The sequence below is a fragment of the Stegostoma tigrinum genome, chromosome X (genome assembly GCF_030684315.1).
Source record: "Stegostoma tigrinum isolate sSteTig4 chromosome X, sSteTig4.hap1, whole genome shotgun sequence".
Classification (NCBI taxonomy): Eukaryota; Metazoa; Chordata; class Chondrichthyes; order Orectolobiformes; family Stegostomatidae; genus Stegostoma; species Stegostoma tigrinum.
In genome coordinates, this window is record NC_081404.1 from 19,109,521 (window position 1) to 19,133,871 (window position 24,351).

Sequence of the window (24,351 nt, forward strand, 5' to 3'; positions counted from 1 at the left end):
GCGTGAAGTCAGGAAACAGTGCACCTATTCGAAATTACTAGGATGCTGCCCCTGGGCTGGAGGTTCTAAGCTCTGAGGAAAGTTGGGATATTCTGTGGAGCAACAAAGGTTTAGAGAGGACATAATAGGGCATGGAGGAGGTGATGGAGATAGGGAGAGGTGCAGGGGGCATGGAGGAGGTGATGGAGATAGGAAGAGGTGCAGGGGGCTGGAGGAGGTGACGGAGATAGGGAGGGGTGTAGGGGGCATGGAGGAGGTGATGGAGATAGGGAGGGGTGTAGGGGGCATGGAGGAGGTGATGGAGATAGGGAGGGGTGTAGGGGGTTTGGAGGAGGGGATAGATATAGGGGTAAGCACTGGGAATGATTACAGAGATGGGTAGGGGCTGGAGAAGGTGACAGAGATAGGGAGGGGTGTTGGGGGGGTGGAGGGGATGACAGAGATAGGGAGGGGTGTAGGGGGCTGGAGGAGGTGACAAGATAGGGAGAGGTGCAGGGGGCTGGAGGAGGTGATGGAGATAGGGAGGGGTGTAGGGGGCTGAAGGAGGTGACAGAGATAGGGAGGGATGTAGGGGGTTTGGAGGAGGGGATAGATATAGGGGTAAGCACTGGGAATGATTACAGAGATGGGTAGGGGCTGGAGAAGGTGACAGAGATAGGGAGGGGTGTTGGGGGGGTGACAGAGATAGGGAGGGGTGTAGGGGGCTAGAGGGGGTGACAGAGATAGGGAGGGGTGTAGGGGGCTGGAGGAGGTGACGAGATAGGGAGAGGTGCAGGGGGCTGGAGGAGGTGATGGAGATAGGGAGGGGTGTAGGGGGCTGAAGGAGGTGACAGAGATAGGGAGGGGTGTAGGGGGCTGAAGGAGGTGACAGAGATAGGGAGGGGTGTAGGGGCTGGAGGAGGTGACAGAGAATGGGAGGGGGTGTAGGAGGCTGGAGGAGGTGACGGAGATAGGGGATAAGGACTGAGAGTGATTTCAGAGATGGATAAGGGCTGGAGGAGATTACAGAGATAGGGAGGAGTGTAAGAGGCTGGAAGAGAAGACAGATATAGGGAGGGGGCAGGGACCAGAGGAGATTACAGAAATAGGGAGAGGATAAGGACTGGAAGAGATTTCAGAGATAGGGAGGGATGTCGGAGCTGGAGGAGGTGACATATAGGGAGAGGTTTATGGGCTGGAGAGGATTACAGTCATAGGGATTGGTGTAGGAACTGGAGGAGATTGCAAAAGTATGATATGAGGTAACAGGTTATGGGAGGCATAGCTCGGGTGGATAGGTAGGCATCTTTACTATTTGTAGAGAGGTCAATGACCAGAGGCTATGGACTTAAGGTCAGGTAAGGTTGAAGGGTAAGTGGAGATTTAAGGAGAAACATTTTCACTCAGAAGTTGTGTGTGTGTGTGTGTGTGTGTGTGTGTGTGTGTGTGTGTGTGTGTGTGTGTGTGTGTGTGTGTGTGTGTGTGTAGCTCACTTTCTGAAAGGAGGATAGGGTCAGAAACCCTCGTAACATTTAAGCAATATTTCAGTTTTCACTTGCATTGCCATAGCCTCCAGAGCTATGGACCAAGAGTTGAAAAATGGGATTAGTGTTATTGGATCTTTGTTGACCAGTATGAACATAATGGGCCAAATGGCCTCCTCCTCTGCTGTAAATGGCAATGGCTTTCATGTGGGTTCCTTGAGGTGACACACTCCTTAGAGAAATGTGAAGCCACAGATCAGAATGGGGGAAGCGTGTAGAAATACAATGAACAAAACAATGAACTCACTTCTCCCTACAGCTATGCCATTGCAGACGAAGCATACAGATCACTCCGAGATAGGGACAAGGACCAATGTGTTCTCATCACTGGCGAGAGTGGATCGGGAAAGACAGGTAACGTATCCTGGGGCACTTCCAACAAAACTTATCTCTGTTCAACTTGTAAGAGCCACAGGCAATTTAATAAATTGTGGGATATAGTATAAATAAAACAAACTTGCAATTATAGGTTCTTTGCTAGCCAGCCTGTTTGGAAGGTTCACTGCGATGATCCCTGATTTGGAGAGATTAGTGGAGGAGCAAAAGCTAAACAGATCGCTGCAGTTTAGAAGAGTGAGAGGTGATCTTATTGAAACATAGACAATTCTTAAAGGGCTTGACAGGGTTGATGCTGAGAGGGTGTTTCCCCCTCACGGGAGAGTCTAGGACCAGAGGGCACAGCCTCAGAATAAAGGGGTGCTTATTTAAGACCGAGATAAGGAGGAATTTCTTCTCTCTGATGTTTGACAGTCTTTGGAACTCCTTGTCGCAGAGGGCAGTGGGGCAGAGTCGTTGTGTATATTGAATGCTGGGATAGATTCTTGATCAGTCGAGAAATCCAGGGAAAGGACAGGAAAGTAGACGCGAGGAATGCTGGATCAGCCAAGATCCTACTGAATGAGGGAGCAGGCTCGAAGGGCTGAATGGCCCACTCCTGATCCTATTTCCAATGGTCTTAAGGTCTTCGGAGATGTTATTACATACTTATATTAGCAGGTGGGATGTGAACCCAGGCCTCCTACACACTACCACTGTGCCACAAAAGCCAACATAACTTGCATTTATATACTACCTTTAATATCACACAAAACATTCCAGGATATTTTATAGGAGTAGTATCAGTCAAAATTTGACACTTAATCAAATAAAGATTTGTTAGGACAGGTAAATAAGAGTTCAGTAGGATTTAAGGGAATTGTATCAGTTTGGAGAGATTATTTGAGAGCTTGGGATCCAGGTGTCCATTGGTCACCAGTGGCAGAGTGATGGGAATTTGGGGTGGAGCTGTTTGTCCACTCTGGTCATATACAGTTCGCTGCCTGTATAACCAGTTCATGAGGTCTGAAACCCTCTCTGCAGACATTTCCACTTTTACAGGGTGACTGGCGACCCCATTGAGAAATTCAGTTCTGAACAGTGACCCTTTTAGAACACTGTGGCTTAGACCCACTGAATTATAAAAGGATGTAAAATGATGCAATGTGTGGGTGTGATTGAAACCCTGCACTTGAGATTTAGACAGGGAGATAAGACGCAGGACCAGTTGCCTCGTTGCTCGGTGATAATCAGCAATGCCTCTGCTAAATTACCATGTAAAGTTGTTTAGTGCATAACTGTCAAGGTTACTTGCAAAGGTTGGATGTTTTGTTCATTTAGAAACTGAGAACGGATGTGACTTTTTCTTTCTAGAAGTGTTTAATACTTTCCTGTTTAGAGGTGATAAGCAGCTAAAAGTTGTAAATTACTGCAAATCTGGTTGTGAAAGCTCAGTTGGTCATGGCAAGTGTAATGCTGATTTTACACTGACGTCATTAAGCTGCAAAATTGGTGTAATGTTAATTAGATCATCAGAGAATCCCTGCAGTGTGGAAGCAGGCCATTTGGCCCATCAAGTCCACTCTGACCCTCTGAAGAGCATCCCACCCTATCCCTGTAACAGCATTCCCATGGCTAATCAACATAGCCTGCCTATTCCAGGACACTATGGGCAACACAGCATGGCCAGTTGCAGCTAACCTGCACATCTTTGGGCTGCGGGAGGAACCTGGAGGAAATCTGCACAGACAACATGCAAACTCTGCATAGACAGTCGCCCACGGCTGGAATCGAACCCAGGTCTGTGGTGCTCGAAGGTAACAGTGCTAATCACCGAGCCACCGTGTCATGCTGGAATTCTGAAATCGCACCAGAGGGTGCTGAAAATGCATGGCCTGTCAGTCAGCTTCTGGAAGAGGAGCAATGAGTTAATGTTACTTTAAAGCTGAAGGGTATGAATGAAACGTTCACCTGTTCTTGTTCTGTGCAGGCCATGTTTTAAGAAGTCTGTTCTTATGTCTCTTGGACAAGACTCATAAACTGAGATAACAAAGCGTGGGGCTGGATGAACACAGCAGGCCAAGCAGCATCTTAGGAGCACAAAAACTGACGTTTCAGAAGGGTCTAGGCCCGAAACGTCAGCTTTTGTGCTCCTGAGATGCTGCTTGGCCTGCTGTGTTCATCCAGCTCCACGGTTTGTTATCGTGGATTCTCCAGCATCTGCAGTTCCCATTATCTCTGATCACACTCTTAAACTGAGACTGTGAACAACCTCTCAAGCTGCCACAGCAATATTGGCGCAACAAAGGAGACCTTACCCCAGTGCCCTTGCCAGTAGGTATCCCTCAAACCAACAAGACCAAACCGAAAACCAAAGAACTGCGGATGCTGGAAATCAGAAATTGCTGGAAAAACGCAGCAGGTATGGCAGCATCTTTGGAGAGAAAGCAGAGTTAATGTTCCAGGTCTAGTGACCCTTCTTCAGAACATGTTGCATGGGGTTTTTATTTTTAGGTAGCAGACTCTCTAATGCTGGTGTTAACAGTACAATGGAGGCATTGGGTAGCCTAGCAGTCTCTATGCATCTTCCCCAGACAGAGTCATCTGCTTGAAGGAATAACTCATACGCTTTGAAGTCTGCATGCCAGGAGCCCAGGTAAATCCTTTTGGGCAGAGTCAATGTCAAGGGTGTGGTAGGGAAACCAGAGTTGTCCCCCTTTTTACAGCCACCACTGAAGAAGGTGCTGTGGCAGCACATGTGAAGCTGCAAGTCAGAAAAGGTCGAAGAGAATGCTAAGTGTGAATTACAGACTCTCCTTCTTTCTTTCAGAGGCCAGTAAACTTGTGATGTCCTATATTGCCGCAGTATGTGGCAAAGGAGAAGAGGTTAATCAAGTCAAGGAGCAGCTTTTGCAGTCAAACCCTGTCCTGGAAGGTATGGTGCATCCAGTTTTACTTGCCCTTCATTGAGTGCTTTCTTTTCACATCCTTCCCTGAAGATACTGAGTCTCACAGAGTCAGAAATCACACAACCCCAGGCTTTTTTGAAATCACAAGCTTTCAAAGCGCAGCCCCTTCATCAGGTGAAATGACTTCACCTGACAAAGGAGCAGCGCTCATCATCATCCTCCGACACTTCCGCCATCTGCAGTCCGACCCCACCACCCAAGACATTTTTCCCTCCCCATCCTTATCTGCCTTCTGGAGAGACCACTCTCTCCGTGACTCCCTTGTTCGCTCCACACTCCCCTCCAACCCCACCACACCCAGCACTTTCCCCTGCAACCGCAGGAAGTGCTACACCTGCCCCTACACCGCACCCCCCCCCCCACCACCTCACCCTCATCCCAGGCCCCAAGAAGACTTTCCACATCAAGCAGATGCTCACCTGCACATCTGTTAATGTGATATACTGTATCCGCTGTTCCCGTTGCAGCCTTCTCTACATTGGGGAAACCAAGCGGAGGCTTGGGGATCACTTTGCGGAACACTTATGCTCTGTTCGCAACAAACAACTGCACCTGCCAGTCGCGAACCATTTCAACTTCCCCTCCCGCTCCTTGGACGACATGTCCATCATGGGCCTCCTGCAGTGCCACAATGACGCTACCCAAAGGTTGCAGGAACAGCAACTCATATTCCGCTTGGGAACCCTGCAGCCCAATGGTATCAATGTGGACTTCACAAACTTCAAAATCTCCCCTCCCCCACTGCATCCCAAAACCAGCCCAGCTCGTCCCCGCCTCCCTAACCTGTCCTTCCTCCCACCTCAAGCCCCACCCCCATCTCCTACCCACCAATCTCATCCTGCCTCCTTGACCTGTCTGTCCTCCCTGGACCGACCTATCCTGTCCCTAACTCCCCACCTACATTCACCTTTACTGGCTTAACCCCCGCCTCTTTGACCAGTCTGTCTCCTCTTCACCTATCTGCTCCTTTATCCATCTTTTATCCGCCTCCCCTTCTCTCTCGATTTATTTCAGAATCCCCTTCCCCTACCCCATTTCTGAAGAAGGGCCTCGACCTGAAACGTCAGCTTTCCTGCTCCTCTGATGCTGCTTGGCCCGCTGTGTTCGTCCAGCTCTATACCATGTTATCTCAGATTCTACAGCATTGGCAGCTCCTACTATCTCTGCGCTCAGAGCACTTGTGTTTTCTAATAAACCTGTTGGATTATAATCTGGGGTTGTGTGATTTCTGACTTTGTCCATCCCAGTCCAACACCGGCACCTCCACATCAATGAGTCTCTCTGAGATCTGGATTCCGTGGACTTTGATCTCCTTTCAGTACCACCACCTCATTCCATTCTTTATATGTAAGCTTTGATACTGAGTGTTGGCAGACTATCTATCGCATGACAGGGGGCTTGATTGTGAGTCCACTCCTGCCTTTGCCTGACACCCACACGCACTGCTGAGCTCTAGTTCTAAAGGAATCGAGAAATACCACAAACTTAAATCACGTTCAGCCAAAAATGCTGCTGATGCCCCTTGAAGTTGGCAGCCAGAAGGTGCCAGAGACTCAAACCCCACATGGTGTCTATTTTAATATTACTGTTGATCATTTCCCTTGGAGCCACATGTCACTATTTTACTACTTCTTCCTTTGACAGCATTCGGCAATGCCAAGACTCTGCGGAATGACAACTCTTCTAGATTTGTACGTATTATCACGGGCTATTAGCTAACAACTGCAGGTGGCAATGGATTTTTGGGTGTAGTGAAATGGTTGAGAAAGTTTTTAAAAACCTCATTTCACAGAGAACCTCACATTTTGTCGCCCATATTATGGAGCAAGTATGTGATTTACACCTGTTAGACCCTAGCCCCTGGCAGCACAGAGCAACAGGATGGAATGTCCTGACTGCCTTCACTATCTGAGGCACACCATGATGGGGAATGAATGGAGATGAGACCTGTTCTCCACAGGAAGAGGGTGAGACCATATTTGGAGTAGCATAAACAGTTTCACTCCCCTCATTTAAGGAAACATTTCCCGTTTTATTGGAGGCAGTTTAGAGAAGGTTCACTAGGATGATCCTCAGGATGGAGGGATTATCTTATGGTCAAACGCTAAACAGGTTGGGACTCTACCTGCTGGAGTTTAGAAGAATGAGAGGTAATCTCATTGAAACAAAGAAGATTCTTAAGGGGCTCTCCCAGGAGTAAACATAGAAACATAGAAAATAGGAGCAGCTGTACAATTACAGCAAGCCATCCCCACTCCTGTATTCAAATCTCATCGTTATGACAGCCAACATACCATTTACCCTATTCACTTCCTGCTGCTCTTGCAATGCTAACTTTCAGCGACTGGTTTACAAGGGACACCCAGGTCTTGTTGCACCTCCCCTTCTCCCAATCTGTTGCCATTCAGACAACCTTCCGTTCAGATCCGCCTTCCTGTTTTTGCTCCCAAACCTCACGTTTATGCACATTAAACTGCATCTGCCATTCATTTTCCCCTTACTCAACTTGTTCAAATCACACTGAAGCATGTCTGCCTCCTCCTCATAGCTCACCCTGCCACCCAGTATTGGAGGAGAAAGGATGTGGAGCAGGAAGAGTGAAAGAGGAATTTTTTTTATAATGGGGTGGGGCTGCTTTGGGACTTTTATGGATAGCAACAAAGCTAACATTTTCTGCATTTGTGTTTCTGATAAACTGAGTTTTCACATTTCTCTGTTCAGGGAAAATACATGGATATTGAGTTTGATTTCAAGGGCGATCCATTGGGTGGTGTCATCAGTAACTGTAAGTATTGTCCTCGGTAATACTGAAGGAAACCAGAGGCAGAATTAGCCCCCATTCCTCAGTTCTCGCAGATTTAACCTGCTGATATCTGTTAATCATCAGACTTGTGATCCTTTGGGCTGGAGGTGCAGGGTACAGAATGTGTCTTGTCTGATTCATCTCCTCCTCAATAAGGTGTCCTCCCATTCATCCAGGCTCACGCAAAGTCCAGAGCAGATATTGGGTCTTCTTATTTCATAACATGAATACTTTGAGACCTCATCTTCACTAGCAACTTGTCAAAGAGACCTATACATAAAAGGCAGAATGTTCAATTGCATACCAAAACCAGAACATGCAGAGTGTTGAGGATACAATAGAGCAGACAGGAGAGGTGATGGTTTAGCCCAGATGTTAGTGATACCTACAAGGTTAAGGAAGTAAATGTCATAAGTTTTGGAACATTTTCAGCTGAGCCCCAGTTTCTCATCATCTACCCCTTTCCTACTAGTCCTCCTCAGACTCAACTTGATAAACCTCGAGACCCATTCCCTCAACACCTTCCAAGTTGTTGCTGTTTACTCCACTCTCCTTTAAAAGCCTATCTTAGACCCCTAAATGCTTACCCATACCTTCTTCTTCAAGCTCACCCATCATTGCAGCCATCTGTCCCACCACTCTCAGTTTTGAAATGCTTCAGGTTGGTTTGCGTCCTGCCAACAACTCACTCTTGTCACTCCCCCATGTCCTGTGTGACTGTAACTATGGCATATTATCCTCCTTGCCTTTTCTGCAGCATTCCTCCATCACTTCTCCTCACGGTCCATCTCACACCACCCTTTCATGGTTTGATTCTTACCTTTCCCTACAAGGCCAGCACATCGTGTGGAACAATTGTTCCTCCCACCAACGCAGTCACTTCTAACATACCTTAAAGTTTTGTCCTTGGCCCCTACTATTCTTCATTTATATCTTACTCTTCAGTGGCATTACCCCTTGGCATGGAGTCAGCTTCGGCATCTCCCAGTTTTATCTCTCCGTGTTGCTGAGTTATCTGACTACCTGTCAGCTAGTGAAATGTCAAACCTACCTTCAGCACGGGATGGCTTCAAGAGATCAAATGTTTAAATATTGGAGTTGTTTAATTCTGATTGGTCTTTCTAAAAATGCTACATTAGTCTATTATTGTCGTATGAGTTATGGTGTACTCTGGGGATTGACAGTTCACAGAGCACTGTGAAAGCTACAGTTACCAAAATGCACCTCCCTCTTGCACTCTAGCACACAAAATTAACCCAGATCGGTATGACAGGTCGGCACAACATCGAGGGCCAAAGGGCCTGTACTGTGCTGTATGTTCTATGTTCTATATCAATTCCATACAAGGTCAACCCTGAGGGAGGTTGGGGTCTAGGGTTATTTGACTGGGCCAAACATGGGGACTCCTTATGATGGAAGCTCCCACCTCCTCTGTTTCAAAGGGACTCAGCATAAGGCTAATCCTTTGAGTGAAATGAGATGTAATGTACCGGCCTCCTGACAGGCCAATATTGACCTCATTGGGAGATTGCGGCCTGCGTTCCCAAAGGTCAGGGCTCGCTCTTCCAACATTTGAGACTGGGGACCTTTGGCTCTCAGAGAAAGACTCTGTGCCTCAGTTGGTGGCAGAGTGCTACTTATTCAATAGATGCTACGGCACAGCAAGATAGAGTCAAACTGAAGACTTAAAATGTTAGGAGAAAAGGTTGCAGTACTTGCCCCTGAATGCCCTATATGCTACTGACATTGTGCATGATACTTGTTAGACTCTTTCCAAATGCTAATGGAGTTGGGCAGCATGCAGTTACTGTGCTATTGTAATAACTACAAACCTTGACAAACTGACAGACTGTTAAGACAGAGTTCAGCTTAACTGATAACATTCTCTTTTTTTAACTGTCCAATATCCAATCGTTATGGACAATCAATGTGAATGATCAATTTCAATAGAAAGTTAGGTGATCAGTTTCAGGCCCTTTGATACTAAGTTCTAATAATTCATTGACTGTGCCTGTCTTCCAGGCTTAAAACAGGTGCCAAAATGTCCAATATGGAAGGCAGCAGGGACATAGATACTCCACATTGAAAGCGCATGGTCCACCATGTTGACAAAGATTTATAAAGAGGTGTTTAGGGTTCAGGCTTTAGATCCTTTGCACATTCAAGGAGGAAGCCCTTTTCCTGACTGCATACAGGAAGTTGTGGTCCCCATTATAACCTAATCCTTAGACTGTGTGCAAGTGAACCTTCCATCTCAGTAATGCTTCTGTGCCAACCTTACTGTCACAGCCTTTTAGTTTGAGAACCATTGCCCAAGGTCTTGACAAATCCAATTTAGATAATCATGCAGCTATAGGTCTTCCATCAATACTGGGGGCAAAACTGAGTTGGTGATAAGAAGGTACATTTTGAGGAAATACCTGTTTCATAAAATCGAGAATCACCGTTTCGCTGAGAAGAAGTCAAATTCTGTTTTCAAGTCATGGATTCCTGGTATTTTTACAGCTGTTTTGTGTTCGCATTCCAGATGCTACCCTATTGTTGTACAGTTTCAAATGCACAGCTTTTTTAGGCGATGCTCGTGGTCTTTAATAGGTTTGTTTGGCAGTGTGATGCCAAAAAACAAAACCAGGAAAATACCCCAAGGACCATGGACTAGAATCAGCTTAAAAAGCATATTTTTATTTTGATAATATATGTACAGTCCTCACAGCACGAGATGAGGAAATCACAGCAACAAAAACCAGATGCAAGATCTAGTCCAGTTGTCTGATAACAATCAGCAAATAACAAGAAAGAAAAAAACAGCATTGACTGTCCACAGCAGGAATCAGCTGGCAAAGGTGAGCACCAAGCAGTCAGCCAGCAAATGGTCAGCAGTAACCAGATTACAGCAAACAGTCAGCAGCAAATGATCAGCAAAAGGCCAGGAGCAAACAGCTGGTCGCAAATGGGCAGTTGCAAGCAGTCAGCAAAAAGCCAGCAGCAAACAGCTGGTAACAAATGATCAGTCGCAAACAGTCAGCTGCAAATTGTCAGTTTCAAAAAGCCAGCAGCAAACAGCTGGTCGCAGATGGTCAGTTTCAAATGGTCAGCAGCAAACAACTGGCAGGATTAGCAATGGCAGCAAGTTGTGGCACATAAATATCTGATTAGTGATTTCCACAAAGCAGGGGCTGGAAATTTGGCAGCAAAATCATGCCAGTCATGCAAGAGCAAGAACAAAAATCTTCTATATGCACTGAGAATTGTGAGCCTAACTGTAAAGGAACTCCCAGGTGGCTGCTGTTCCAGGAATCTAACCTTGCTGTGCTGCTGCGGTGGATTTTGATCTGGAGAAGAGTGGGTCCAGAATCAGAAGAGCAGTGAACAGCAGGCATACTGCCAACATAGCCACCTTTTACAGTAAACCTCTCCGTTTACACAGAGGGCTCACATTCCTGCTGCTATTTTTGGGCGATATGTGATCGGTTGTCACATTACAAGTTTTGGGCAAGCAATTGCTATCCATGAATGCATTTAAATAACCATGAAAACCAAAGGAAAATTAGTGGACTTGAAAAGAACCTCATGAATAATTGCCAAGGGGCTTCAAATGGGGATGCTTCTGCCTAACCAACCAGAGTTGCTTTGTTTTTAATTACTGCTCTGAACCCCACAAGTGGGCAGTTCAAAACTTTGTAAAATGACATCCAAAAAGCTTGTGACAAGATTCTGCATGTAAGTTTTAATGGGCTGAAGGATAGGAAACAGAAGATATTCTTTGGGAGCAAGTGCTGAGTGACATGTCCCAAGGATTCAACACATATTCGCAGATCATATCAAACCAGGGATGGGGTGGGTTCCAAGGCAATACGAAATTAATTAAGATGAGATTTATAGGAGTGTTGACCAGGATCACATGAAATTCAACATCGACAAATGTATTGAGAAAAATCGGATGGCTTACATATACAATCAATGGTGTTGAAATACCAAAGGGTGAATCTGAAAGTGACTATGAGGCATTAACAGACTCAGCATTTACCTTCCATGCAATAATTCTGCCCCTCAGTCTATATGGAAATAAAGATCTGTGGGGTGATAAGTAAAGGTAATGTTCTAGTTTGATCGATAAGATTTTTCTCAAGTTTATGCCAAGTGGAACCACTTCTGGGACAAAAGCAAAATGCTGTGGATGTTGGAAATCTGAAATAAAGGCAGAAACTGCTGGAGAAATTGGTAGCATCTGCAGTGAGAGGAAAAGAGCTAACATTTCAGCTTGATGACCTTTTATCAGAATCGGGGCAAGTGAGAAATGTAATACTTGTAAAACAATCTTCGCTTATTTCAAAGTCCAAAGGCAATTTACGTTAATGATTATTGGTGGACTTTGAAAGATAATAAATACAAGTCAGCAACAGCAATCAGAACTTAAAGCTGCCTACGGTTGTAGCCTATTAGGAATGTGCTGACTCGGAAAGTGTGTGTGTATATATATATAAAAATGTGTGTGTGTGTGTGTGTGTGTGTGTGTGTGTGTGTATGTTTAAGAGTTGCCAATTAAGTTAAAATTGGTAGAAAGGACTTTCCAATCAATTCCCACAATTTGAGCCACTCTGACTGCATTTCCCTGTGTTCCCAAAGACAATGTCTGGCGTGTTGTGGTTCTGTATCACAAACATAGGCTGGGCACCTGGATTGTGTGAATACAGCATCCTTTATATGAATCTGTACCATCATTCAGCATTAAGTTGACTTTCTTTGATTATCAGGATTGAAGTTTCTGAAATGTGAATTTGAAGCACTTTGGAAGTATAGTCACTGTTGTAGGAAATGCAGCAGCCAACTTACATGTAGCAAACAGTGGACTAAGGATTTGGTACAGAGAAAATGGGAACTGCAGATGCTGGAGAATCCAAGACAACAAAACGTGAGGCTGGATGAACACAGCAGGCCCAGCAGCATCTCAGGAGCACAAAAGCTGACGTTTCGGGCCTAGACCCTTCATCAGAGAGGGGGATGGGGTGAGGGTTCTGGAATAAACAGCCCCCAAACCCCACCTCTTCCTCCGGTACATTGATGACTGTATCGGCGCCGCCTCTTGCTCCCCAGAGGAGCTCGAACAGTTCATCCACTTCACCAACACCTTCCACCCCAACCTTCAGTTCACCTGGGCCATCTCCAGCACATCCCTCACCTTCCTGAACCTCTCAGTCTCCATCTCAGGCAACCAGCTTGTAACTGATGTCCATTTCAAGTCCACCGACTCCCACAGCCACCTAGAATACACCTCCTCCCACCCAACCTCCTGCAAAAATTCCATCCCCTATTCCCAATTCCTCCACCTCCGCCGCATCTGCTCCCACGACAAGACATTCCACTCCCGCACATCCCAGATGTCCAAATTCTTCAAGGACCGCAACTTTCCCCCCACAGTGATCGAGAACGCCCTCGAACGCGTCTGCTGTATTTCCCGCAACACGTCCCTCACACCCCGCCCCCGCCACAACCGCCCAAAGAGGATCCCCCTTGTTCTCACACACCACCCTACCAACCTCCGGATACAACGCATCATCCTCCGACACTTCCGCCATCTACAATCCGACCCCACCACCCAAGACATTTTTCCATCCCCACCCCTGTCTGCTTTCCGGAGAGACCACTCTCTCCGTGACTCCCTTGTTCGCTCCACACTGCCCTCCAACCCCACCACACCCGGCACCTTCCCCTGCAACCGCAGGAAATGCTACACTTGCCCCCACACCTCACCCCTATCCCAGGCCCCAAGATGACATTCCACATTAAGCAGAGGTTCACCTGCACATCTGCCAATGTGGTATACTGCATCCACTGTACCCGGTGTGGCTCCCTCTACATTGGGGAAACCAAGCGGAGGTTGGAGACCGCTTTGCAGAACACCTCCGCTCAGTTCGCAACAAACAACTGCACCTCCCAGTCGTAAACCATTTCCACTCCCCCTCCCATTCTCTAGATGACATGTCCATCATGGGCCTCCTGCAGTGCCACAATGATGCCACCCGAAGGTTGCAGGAACAGCAACTCATATTCCGCTTGGGAACCCTGCAGCCCAATGGTATCAATGTGGACTTCACCAGTTTCAAAATCTCCCCTTCCCCCACCGCATCCCAAAACCAGCCCAGTTCGTCCCCTCCCCCCACTGCACCACACAACCAGCCCAGCTCTTCCCCTCCACCCACTGCATCCCAAAACCAGTCCAACCTGTCTCTGCCTCCCTAACCTGTTCTTCCTCTCACCCATCCCTTCCTCCCACCGCAAGCCGCACCTCCATCTCCTACCTACTAACCTCATCCCACCTCCTTGACCTGTCCGTCTTCCCTGGACTGACCTATCCCCTCCCTACCTCCCCACCTATACTCTCCTCTCCACCTATCTTGTTTTCTCTCCATCTTCGGTCCGCCTCCCCCTCTCTCCCTATTTATTCCAGAGCCCTCACCCCATCCCCCTCTCTGATGAAGGGTCTAGGCCCGAAACATCAGCTTTTGTGCTCCTGAGATGCTGCTGGGCCTGCTGTGTTCATCCAGCCTGACACTTTGTTGTTAAGGATTTGGTACAGTCTGTTTTTATTGAAATAACTCCTCATTGTCTTCTACTCTATTGACCACTTTGCATTTAAGAAAACCTCAGTGAAGCAGGAGGCAAACTATCACAAATCTATTCCTCATGCCCATTAAAGATTCATAAATGTGCAAATGACAGCAGAAAACTCAAGGCTAGCAGGCATTTAAAACAGCTACAGAGTCAATGCAGGCAGTAATGGCAAGAATGTTGGGTTGTCTGCCAATTGCTTTATCAAAAATAAATCCAGTAAAGCTATGATCCAATGCCCACAGCAGCAAGTGCAGCTAATCCAATGACACACATGATTTTCCTCATCAATTTTATAAATTGCTGTAGGCATGGACTTTCCTCTTCAATGCCAGGGTGTATAAACCCAGGTTCTGTCTGTTCCCCTGTGTATGATGAGTGTAAAAGATCCTGTGGCTATCACTGGGAGAAGAACAGAGCTGTTCTCCATGGTGTCCTAGGGCCAGTATTTATCCCTTGGTGAGCTAAATGCCTTCATTGCTAAATTGAGCACAAGCTGCTTATGATTTTGTATTTGTTAAAACTTGGTAAGATGAAAATCTACCCTAGGTTTCTCTGTGTATTTGAATGCAGTTAAAGAGGTAGTTTCATTCCAGCAACTGCTCAGACTGGGTGTGGGTCTTGATCTTGGATTAGTGGATGTAGAGGTAAGAAATAACAAAGGAAAAAGACACTGGTCAGAGTAGTCTACAGACCCTTAACAGGAGCTACACTGTACAATAGAGAATAAACCAGGAGATAATGAAATAATGAAGAATGTAAAAAGGCAGTACAATCATCATGGGTGACTTTAATCTTCAATTTGGGAATTGGTAAATTGGGAAAATCAAATTAGCAGAGGTAGCCATGAGGAAGAATTCATATAGAGTATATTCAAGACTTTCCATGAACAATATGTTGTTACAACCAGGGATCAGGCTATCTTGGATTTGGTGATCTGTAATGAGGCAAGTTTAATAAATGATGTCTGAGCAAAAATCTCCTAGGAAACATTGACCATAACCTAGTGAAAATTAGCATTCAGCTTGAGAGCGAGAAACTTGGGTTGGAAACAACTGAAACAACTAAACCTAAAAAATGGTAATTACGAAGGAATGAAGGCAGAGTTAGCTGGAGTGGACTATGAGAGGAGCTTAGCAGAAAAGATGGTGAAGGAGTAATGGAGATGTTTAAGAAATGGTTCATGACTCATAAGAAAGATACATCCCAGTGAAGAAAAGGGATTCTAGGAAGGGGATAAACCAAGAAAGCTAAGGATAGATTCAAATTGAAAGAAAAAACTTTACAATGTGGCAAGGATTAGCGATAACCCAGAGGATTGGGAATGTTTTAAAAATCAACAAAATAGGAACAAAAAATCAGAGAAAATAACTTTTGATGGTAAAGTAGACAGCAAGAGCTTCTTTAAGTATATAAAAAGGAAGAGAAAGGGCAAAATGAATGAGGTCGGGGAATAATAATGGGGAACTAGGAAATGGCAGAGGAGTTGAGCGAATACTTTGCATTAGCCTTCATAGTGGAATACACTAAAAACATTTGAAAATTACAAAATAATCAAGGGACAAAAAATGAGGAGAGAGACATAACCAATAACTGTCACTGGAGGGAAAGGTACTGGGAGATATAAGGGGACTGAAGGTTGGTAACTCTTCTATACCTGATGGGTTACATCCTCGGATATTGAAGTAGCTATGGAGATAATAGATACACTGATAGTAATATTCCAAGAATACTTAGGGTCTGGAAAGGTACCAGAGGATTGGAAAACTGCTAATGTAACACTTTTATTCAAGAAAGAGAAGATGACAAAAAAAATCAGGTAACTATAGGGCATAGCTAGATGAACACAGCAGGCCAAGCAGCATCGTAGGAGCAGGAAAGCTGACGTTTTCGGGCGGCCCTTCTGAAGAAGGGTCTAGGCCTGAAATGTCAGCGTCCCTGCTCCTATAATGCTGCTAGGCCTGCTGTGTTCATCCAGCTCTACACCTTGTTATCTTGGATTCTCCAGCATCTGCAGTTCCTACTATCTCGAACTATAGGGCAGTTAGTTTATCATCTGTCATTGCAAACATGTTACATTCTATTGTAATAGGAGAGCATTTAGAGATATATAATGTGATCAAGGAGAGTTAGCATGGTTTCATGGAGGAGAAAACATATCTGACAAATGTATTAGAGTTCTTTTTTGACAAGGTAACAAACAGGATGGATAAAGGGGAACCAACAGAATTAATATATTTGGATTTTCAGAAGGCATTTGCTAAGGTACCACATGTCAGGGCTACTTAGTAAGAAATGAGTGCATAGTGTTGGGGGTAATATATCAGCATGGATAAAGGATTGGATAACTGATAGAACACAAAGAGTTGGAATAAGGAGAGCTTTTCACAATGGCAACTAATGGGTGCCACAGGGCTTAGTGCTGGAGCTACAATTATTTGCAATAGATATTAATGACTTGGATGTCGGAAGTGAATGTACAATAACCAAGTTTGCAGGTGACACAGAAATAGATGGGAAGGTAAGTAGTGAGGATGATGAAAGAGTCTGCAGAGGAATATAGACAGGTTAAGCAAGTGGGCAAAAAGAAATGGCAGATGGAATATAATGTAGGGAAATGTGAGGTTATGCACTTTGGCAAGAAGAATAGAGGAGCTGAATATTATTTAAATAGAGAAAGACTGCAGAAAGCTACAGCACAGAGGGATTTGGGAATCTGCATGCATAAATCGTAACAAAAAAACTAACACACAGGTTCAGCAGGTAACAGGTAAAGCAAATGGAATATTGGCTTTTATTTTAAAGTCAGGAAATTTTGCTAAAACTAGACAAGACAGTAGTCAGACAACACCTAGAATACTGTGAAGAGTTTTGATCCCTTTTTCTAAGGAAAGGGGAAATATCTAGGAAATTAAATAAGTGAATGGGAAAATATGAAGGCTGTGAAATGCTGCTTCCACTGTTAAGAAGATTGTGCAATGAAGGAAGACTTGGGGAACATAGACTTGAAAGGAGGCAACGGAGATCAGACTTCTAGATGGAGAAAAGGTCAATGCAAAACACTGGGTCTTTCTGGTCAGATGAACTAAAATGAAACTGAAATGCATCCCTCATGCTAACCTGTCCAGTGACCTTTATCATTTAGTGTTGCAACACAATGCTATTTATTCTCATTTTCTCTAATGAGTTTGAACTTTTTATGCTGGTGGGAACCTGACAGAAAAGGGCAGAAAAGCAAACATCATTTAGTACGGATTTACTTTGAGTCCTGATGGTTTGGATGTCATTTCAGATCTTCTAGAGAAATCTCGTGTTGTCAAACGTCTGAAAGGAGAAAGAAATTTTCATATCTTCTACCAGCTGTTGGCTGGAGGATCCCCTGATCTTCTCAGTGAGTACTGTTTGTGATCACATTTCTGTACAACCATCTCATTCTAAACGTTTTGTAATCGTTCACTGATAGGACATATTGTGTATCAATACAGTGTGGAGCTGGAGGAACACAGCAGGTCGGGCAGCATCAAAGGAGCAGGAAAGTTGACGTTTCAGGTCGGGACGCCCATTTCTGAAGAAATGGGCGTCCCGACCTGAAACATCAACTTTCCTGCTCCTTTGATGCTGCCCGACCTGCTGTGTTCCTCCAGCTCCACACTGCTGATTCTGACTCCAGTGTCTGCAGTTCTTGCCATCTCCACATTGTGTATCCTTGTCCAGGTAATGAATGGTATCCCTGCTCCAAGCAGTCAGTTTTTACCCCAAAAATATACTTAATTCATAAAGTTTGCCAAAGTATATTACAACCATTTCCACTTGGAAAATAACAGAATTTATGCTAGAACGCAACTTGTCTCCATACTTCATGTTCCAGTCTTGGGTGTCTTAATGCAGTTGTAACAGTCTGAATTTTCCAACACACACTCCATGTCAGATATACAGCCTGAGGGCAAAGAATTTCAAATTGAATATTTTATATGCACAAATCGGGGCCAGGGTGTTTCTACACACCACTCTGAGGTATCTCGTACTTTCAATACCTGTACGAAGGATGTTGTGAAACTTGAAAGGGTTCAGAAAAGATTTACAAGGATGTTGCCAGTGTCGGAGGGTTTGAGCTACAGGGAGGGACTGAATAGGCTGAGGCTGTTGTCTCTGGAGCATCGGAGGCTGAGGGGGTGACCTTATAGAGGTTTATGAAATCATGCAGGGCATGGGTAGGGTGAATAGCCAAGGCCTTTTCCCCAGGATAGGGGAGTCCAAAACTAGAGAGCATAAGTGTAAGGTGAGACGGGAAGGATTTAAAAGGGACCTGAGGGAGTAACATTTTCACACAGAGGGTGGTGCGTGAATGGAATGAGCTGCCAGGGGAAGAGGTGGAGTCTGGTACAATTACAACATTCAAAAGACATCAGGATGGGTGTATGGATACAAAGGGGTTCGAGGGATGTGGGCCAAATACTGGCAAATGGGACGGGATTAATTTAGAATATCGGGTTGGACTGAAGGGTCTGTTTCCATGCTGTACACCTCTATGACGCAAAGACTGTTGATGTTCACAGTGACTACTCCTGTCAGGCATACATGAAAACCCTTAGTAACAGGAGGGCGTGGTTCTACCCACACTTCCTAGGACCTCATTTCAGTCGCTACTGTTTATGGTAAGCCTTGACTTACGCAAGCTTTTGGATTTTCACATATTTGGTTGGACGATTGGGGTCGTAACCATGTCCTGTCCTCATCTATGTGCATCAAAACACAAGTGATTTCAGCAAAACTCTGGGATTATGATTGAGAATGAGGATCACTCGCTACAAAATGTTCCCAATTCCTCCACACACTGCTTATAGATAGGGCAGAAGTCAGAAGCGTGATAGAATATTCACCACTTGCCTGGATGGGGGCAGCTCTCAATAACACTTAGGAAGGGAAAGACACTCAATGGGGAATCATAGACATGATGAACCCGAGCTTTTGCACGCTGTGGTGTAGAGCGTTGCAGCTGCAGTACGCTGCTGTGCTTCCACATTATCAAATTCAAGTGCTCAGTAGAAATTGTCACAGCAATCATCCTCTATGTTTCTCTTCCACAGAGCATCTGAAGGTGCTATCAGATTGCAATCTTTACACCTACCTGAAAACGGACACCACAACTTTGAACGGAATCAACGATGCTACCAATTTCACTGCAGTTAAAGTAAGTGACGTGTGTTTCAAAAGGGAATGATAACCTTACGCAGCATGGTTACTGCAGCGTATTAAAAGTACACAGGCTCAGGCAAAATATATTCCCCATAACATCCTGCAAACCTCCAAAGTAAATATAGAAATGTAGTGTGCAAATACTGCTCCCTCTGTTATCCTGCAAGATGAGGAACTAAGTAAAGCAAAGATGGCATTTTGTTTCTTGAAATGGATTTGCCTGGCGTTTCCAGTTTGTATGAAGGGTGTCCGGACTGAATGTGGTGTGTTTCGCATGTATACGTACTGCTTCAGATATCTGTGATATCTGCAGGTGTCTAGCTGTTTCGGTTAACATCGATTTTCTTTATTCAGACTGTTGTGCAGGTAGGATTTGCTCAGGGTGACAATGGAATCTGGTGGTTATCACCAGACCAGCACCACAATTCTCACCAAGACGGCATCTTCCTGAAAAGATCCTCAAATATTTTAAAGGCAGAGATTGATAGATTCTTGATAACGACAGGGGTGGGGTGATAGTTTATCCGGGGAGAGGGAGCAATGTAGAGTTGAAGTGTAATCGGATCTTATTGAATGGTAGAGCAGGCTCAACAGGGCTGAATGGCCTACTGCTCCTCTTGGTCTGTATGTTTGTATGTTGTACTTTACATTTCCATTGGCAGATGAAACTAGAACAAGGGGGCATAGGATCAAAATGAGAAAGAGCAGATTTAAGACTGAGTTGAGGTGTCACATCTTCACCCAAAGGGTTGTGAATCTGTGGAAATCCCTGCCCAATGAAGCAGTTGAGGCTACCTCGTTGAATATTTTTAAGGCAAAGAGTTTTGACTGAAGGAATTAAGGGTTATGGTGAGTGGGCAGGTAAGTAGAGCTGAGTCCATGAAAAGATCAGCCATGATATTATTGAATGGCAGAGCAAGCTCAAAGGGTCCGAATGGCCTACTGCTGCTTCTGATCTGTACATTTGTATGTTGTACCTTATGTATGCAGAGTAGGGTGGCATCATAACAGCGTGGAGCTTTGAGGGCATGAACCTGCATCTCACCTCCCTATAGGAAGATAAATTATTGCTTTAAAGAGATGAGAGACAAACCAGTGGCACAAACTGCTTGATCTGCGCAAACACTGGTACACTGAGAAACCTCACAGACGTCTTGCAATCAAAGCGTACACTTCATAATTGAGTGTCAGGGCATGGCCCAGTGGTTAGCAATCTCATCTCCGGTCTGAAAATTGTTGGTTCAAGCTGAGAAATTCTGGTCCTCTGGTCAATATTTATCCTTCAACTGACATCTTGAAAGCACAATGTCTTATCATTGTTTGCTGTTTCTGATACATTGCTGTGCGCAAGTTGATTGCTGCTTTTGCCATACATAAGTACAAAATGCACTTAAAAATGACTTAATTGGCCGCAAGATGCTTTGGAACATCCTGACGATGTAAAAGGCGCCATTTAATTGCAAGCTCTTTCTGCTTTTGATTGCGTGAATATCCTTCTAAATGGTAAAGTGTGATCCTAAAAGAGATGCATGAACACATCCTAAAACATACCCAAGGTTGTATACTTAAAATGCAATGATTTCATTACACTGTGCACATGTGTAACGTTTCAACAATAAAATAAATCAATAAGCATGTGTGGCCTGATGCATTGTGTCATCCTGAACATAACAGTTCACAATTATCTCCTGGATTTGAATTGCTGCAATGAGCTGTGGGAAAATTCTCATCTACCTGCTGCACAGAGTAGATAAGGAGAAGTTGTACCCACTCGTAAAGTGAACAAGAGAAGACAGTATAGATTTAAAGTGATGGGCAAACTCACCCAGCGAGTAGTTAGGAATGCACTGCCTGGAAATGTAGTGGAGGCAGGTCCAGTTGAGGTATTCAAGAGGGACATTGGATGGTTATTGGGATAGAAATGGGATGCAAGGGCATGGGATAAAAGCAGGAGAGTGGCACTCGGTAAGATGCTTGTTCGAAGAGGCAGGGCAGACCAGATGGGCCAAATGGCCCCTTTCTACGTTGTACATTTTCGTGATTCCTTCGGCATTTGGCACAATTTCTTGAAATCTTTCTGCATTCTCAGCAACCAGCGAGGCCAAACTGATAATATTACTATAGTTGATTCTGATCACACCAAGTGATCCCTTAAATAGATACATAGATCCCTTAAAATGGCCACCCAAGTGGACAGGGTTGTTAAGAAAACATATGGTGTTTTGGCTTTCATTAACAGGGGGATTGAGTTTAAGAGTCGTGAGATCTTGTTGCAGCTCTATAAAACTTTGGTTAGACCGCACTTGGAATACTGCGTCCAGTTCTGGGCGCCCTATTATAGGAAAGATGTGGATGCTTTGGAGAGGGTTCAGAGGAGGTTTACCAGGATGCTGCCTGGACTGGAGGGCTTATCTTATGAAGAGAGGTTGACTGAGCTCGGTCTCTTTTCATTGGAGAAAAGGAGGAGGAGAGGGGACCTAATTGAGGTATACAAGATAATGAGAGGCATAGATAGAGTTGATAGCCAGAGACTATTTCCCAGGGCAGAAATGGCTAGCACGAGGGGTCATAGTTTTAAGCTGGTTGGTGGAAAGTATAGAGGGGATGTCAGAGGCGGGTTCTTTACACAGAGAGTTGTGAGAGCATGGAATGCGTTGCCAGCAGCAGTTGTGGAAGCAAGGTCATTGGGGTCATTTAAGAGACTGCTGGACATGTATATGGTCACAGAAATTTGAGGGTGCATACATGAGGATCAATGGTCGGCACAACATTGTGGGCTGAAGGGCCTGTTCTGTGCTGTACTGTTCTATGTTCTATGTTCTAAGTGACATTTGGCTATGTTGCGTTGAGCTCTGACCAAGTTGTTTCCCTGAGCTAAAATGAAGTGATCATCCACAGTTACTGCATTGGATGTCTGACTACTTGTATTGCAGACTGCCATGGAGGTCATCGGATTCAGTAATACTGAAGTGAACTCCATTATGGACGCTGTTGCAGTCGTACTTAAACTTGGCAACATCACGCTGAAGTCAGAACATCAGACAACTGGCATGGAATGTTGCTACATTGACGATACAAAAGGTAAGGATCCCAAGGCTAAAATGGGTTCAATGATGAGGATAGGTTTTGTAGGTTTTGCCTGTGTTCTCTCGACTGATTTGATTGAGGCGTTTAAGATCATCAAAAGATTCGATCACATCAATAAAGTGAAACTGTCTCTTCTGATGAGGTAAGAGTTCAGAACAAGTGGCAAAACCTTTAAATTAAAGCCAGGCCATTCAAGGTGATGTCAGGGCGCACCTCTACACAAAATGAAAACTGAAAGAACTGCAGATACTGAAAATCAGAAACAAAAACAGAAATTACTGGAAAAGCTCAGCAGGTCTGGCAGCATCTGTGGAGAGAAAGGGTCTCTGTTCCGAGGAAGGGTCACTTGACTCTGATTTCTCTCCAAAGATGCTCCCAGACCTGCTGAGCTTTTCCAACAATTTCTGTCTTTGTTACTTCTTCACATAAAATGGGCAAGAGTACGGCAGATGGAATGTAAGGTGGCAACGTGAGAGGTTATCCTGTTTGGCAGGAGGAATGGAGATGTAGAGTATTTCCTAAATAGGGAGAGATTAGGAAGTGTCAATGTTCAAAGGGGCCTGAGAATCCATGCTCGGAAGTTGAAAGCCAGCATGCAGGCGCGGCAAACAATTCAGAAAGGCAACCAGTATGTTGGGCTTCATTGCAAGAGTACGGGAGTAAAAAGTCTTACTTTAGTTGTACAGAGCTTTGGTGAGGCTGCATCTGGAATATTGCATGCAGTTCTGGTCCCCTTATCTGAGGGAAGGTATACTGTCCACAGAGGGAGCACAGCAGAGGAACACCAGACTGACCCTTGGGATGGTAAGAGGGATCGAGGAGACTGGGCCTATAATTCTCTGGAGTTTAGAAGAATGGGAAGGGATCACAATGAAATTTACAAAATTCTGTCAGGGCTCAGTGTGGGGGGAGATGCAGGAAAGAGGCTCCTCCCCACCCTGGGCTAGGGACAGAGGGGTCTAGAACCAGAGGACACAGTCTCACAGTAAGGATTGAGCTGAGGTGGAATATCTTCTCTGAGAGGATGGTGAGTTCTTGGGTAAGTACTATAAGGTCATGATATTGGGACAGGAACAGCAATAATACTGCAGCAGTCTAACCTCAGACAAGGCAACAGTACACCTTGGTACACACAATCTAATTGCTGTATCTTGCCTTCATAGTCAATATTTTTTAAGCTTATTTTCCACTCTGTCTTTGCTCTCCCCCACCCAGAACCTTCTAAGGGTAGATCGCAAATCATGGAGCCTGCTGAGGGAAATCTGGCTTTGATGTCCCCATGACAATCACTTGTAGGAAAGATGCACATACATTGACACAGAGAGAGATGTCAGCTAATGTCTGCATGTGTCTTACATTCTGACAGTTGAAGTATTCGGTTTAAAAGTCTTGGCATTTGTTTTTCTGCGCAGTACTGGGTGAAATCTGCAGTTTGATTGGTCTGAATCCATCAATTCTCAACCAAGCGCTGTGCTCACGCACTGTGGAAGCCAAAGGCGATAAAGTGATGACAACATTATCTATTGCTCAGGTGAGGTGGTTCATTTGAAAGAAATCTAAAGAGTGATCAGTACCTGGGAGTGAGTGAAATAGAGCCATGGCTGTTACTGTTAACGTAATGCTTCCTTAATGGTTGGGGGTTGGATAGTTCAGTTGGCTGGAAGGCTGGTTGTGATGCAGTGTGCTACCAACAGTGTGAGTTCCTGCACTGGCTGAGATTACTGTGAAGGCCCTTCTTTCTCCACCTCTCCTCTTGCCTGAGGCATAATGACCGTCAGATTAGAATTACCACCAGCTATGGCTCTCTACTGAGAGAGCAGTCCTCTGGGACGAGGGTAACTTCACCTTC

At 45.0% G+C, this 24,351-nt stretch overlaps 1 protein-coding gene across 2 annotated transcripts in view; it reads left to right on the plus strand.

The window, feature by feature from the left end:
* Nucleotides 1-24,351, plus strand: part of LOC125448249 (unconventional myosin-Ib-like) — a 61,095-nt gene that overhangs the window by 11,945 nt on the left and 24,799 nt on the right. For both annotated transcript variants that reach the window (XM_048523397.2, XM_048523396.2), the window contains exons 4-11: nt 1,783-1,877; nt 4,669-4,773; nt 6,452-6,498; nt 7,529-7,592; nt 17,512-17,610; nt 19,307-19,410; nt 22,349-22,496; nt 23,915-24,033. In XM_048523397.2, coding sequence (XP_048379354.2) covers nt 1,783-1,877; nt 4,669-4,773; nt 6,452-6,498; nt 7,529-7,592; nt 17,512-17,610; nt 19,307-19,410; nt 22,349-22,496; nt 23,915-24,033 — 781 coding nt within the window. The remainder of the gene's footprint in view (nt 1-1,782; nt 1,878-4,668; nt 4,774-6,451; nt 6,499-7,528; nt 7,593-17,511; nt 17,611-19,306; nt 19,411-22,348; nt 22,497-23,914; nt 24,034-24,351) is intronic.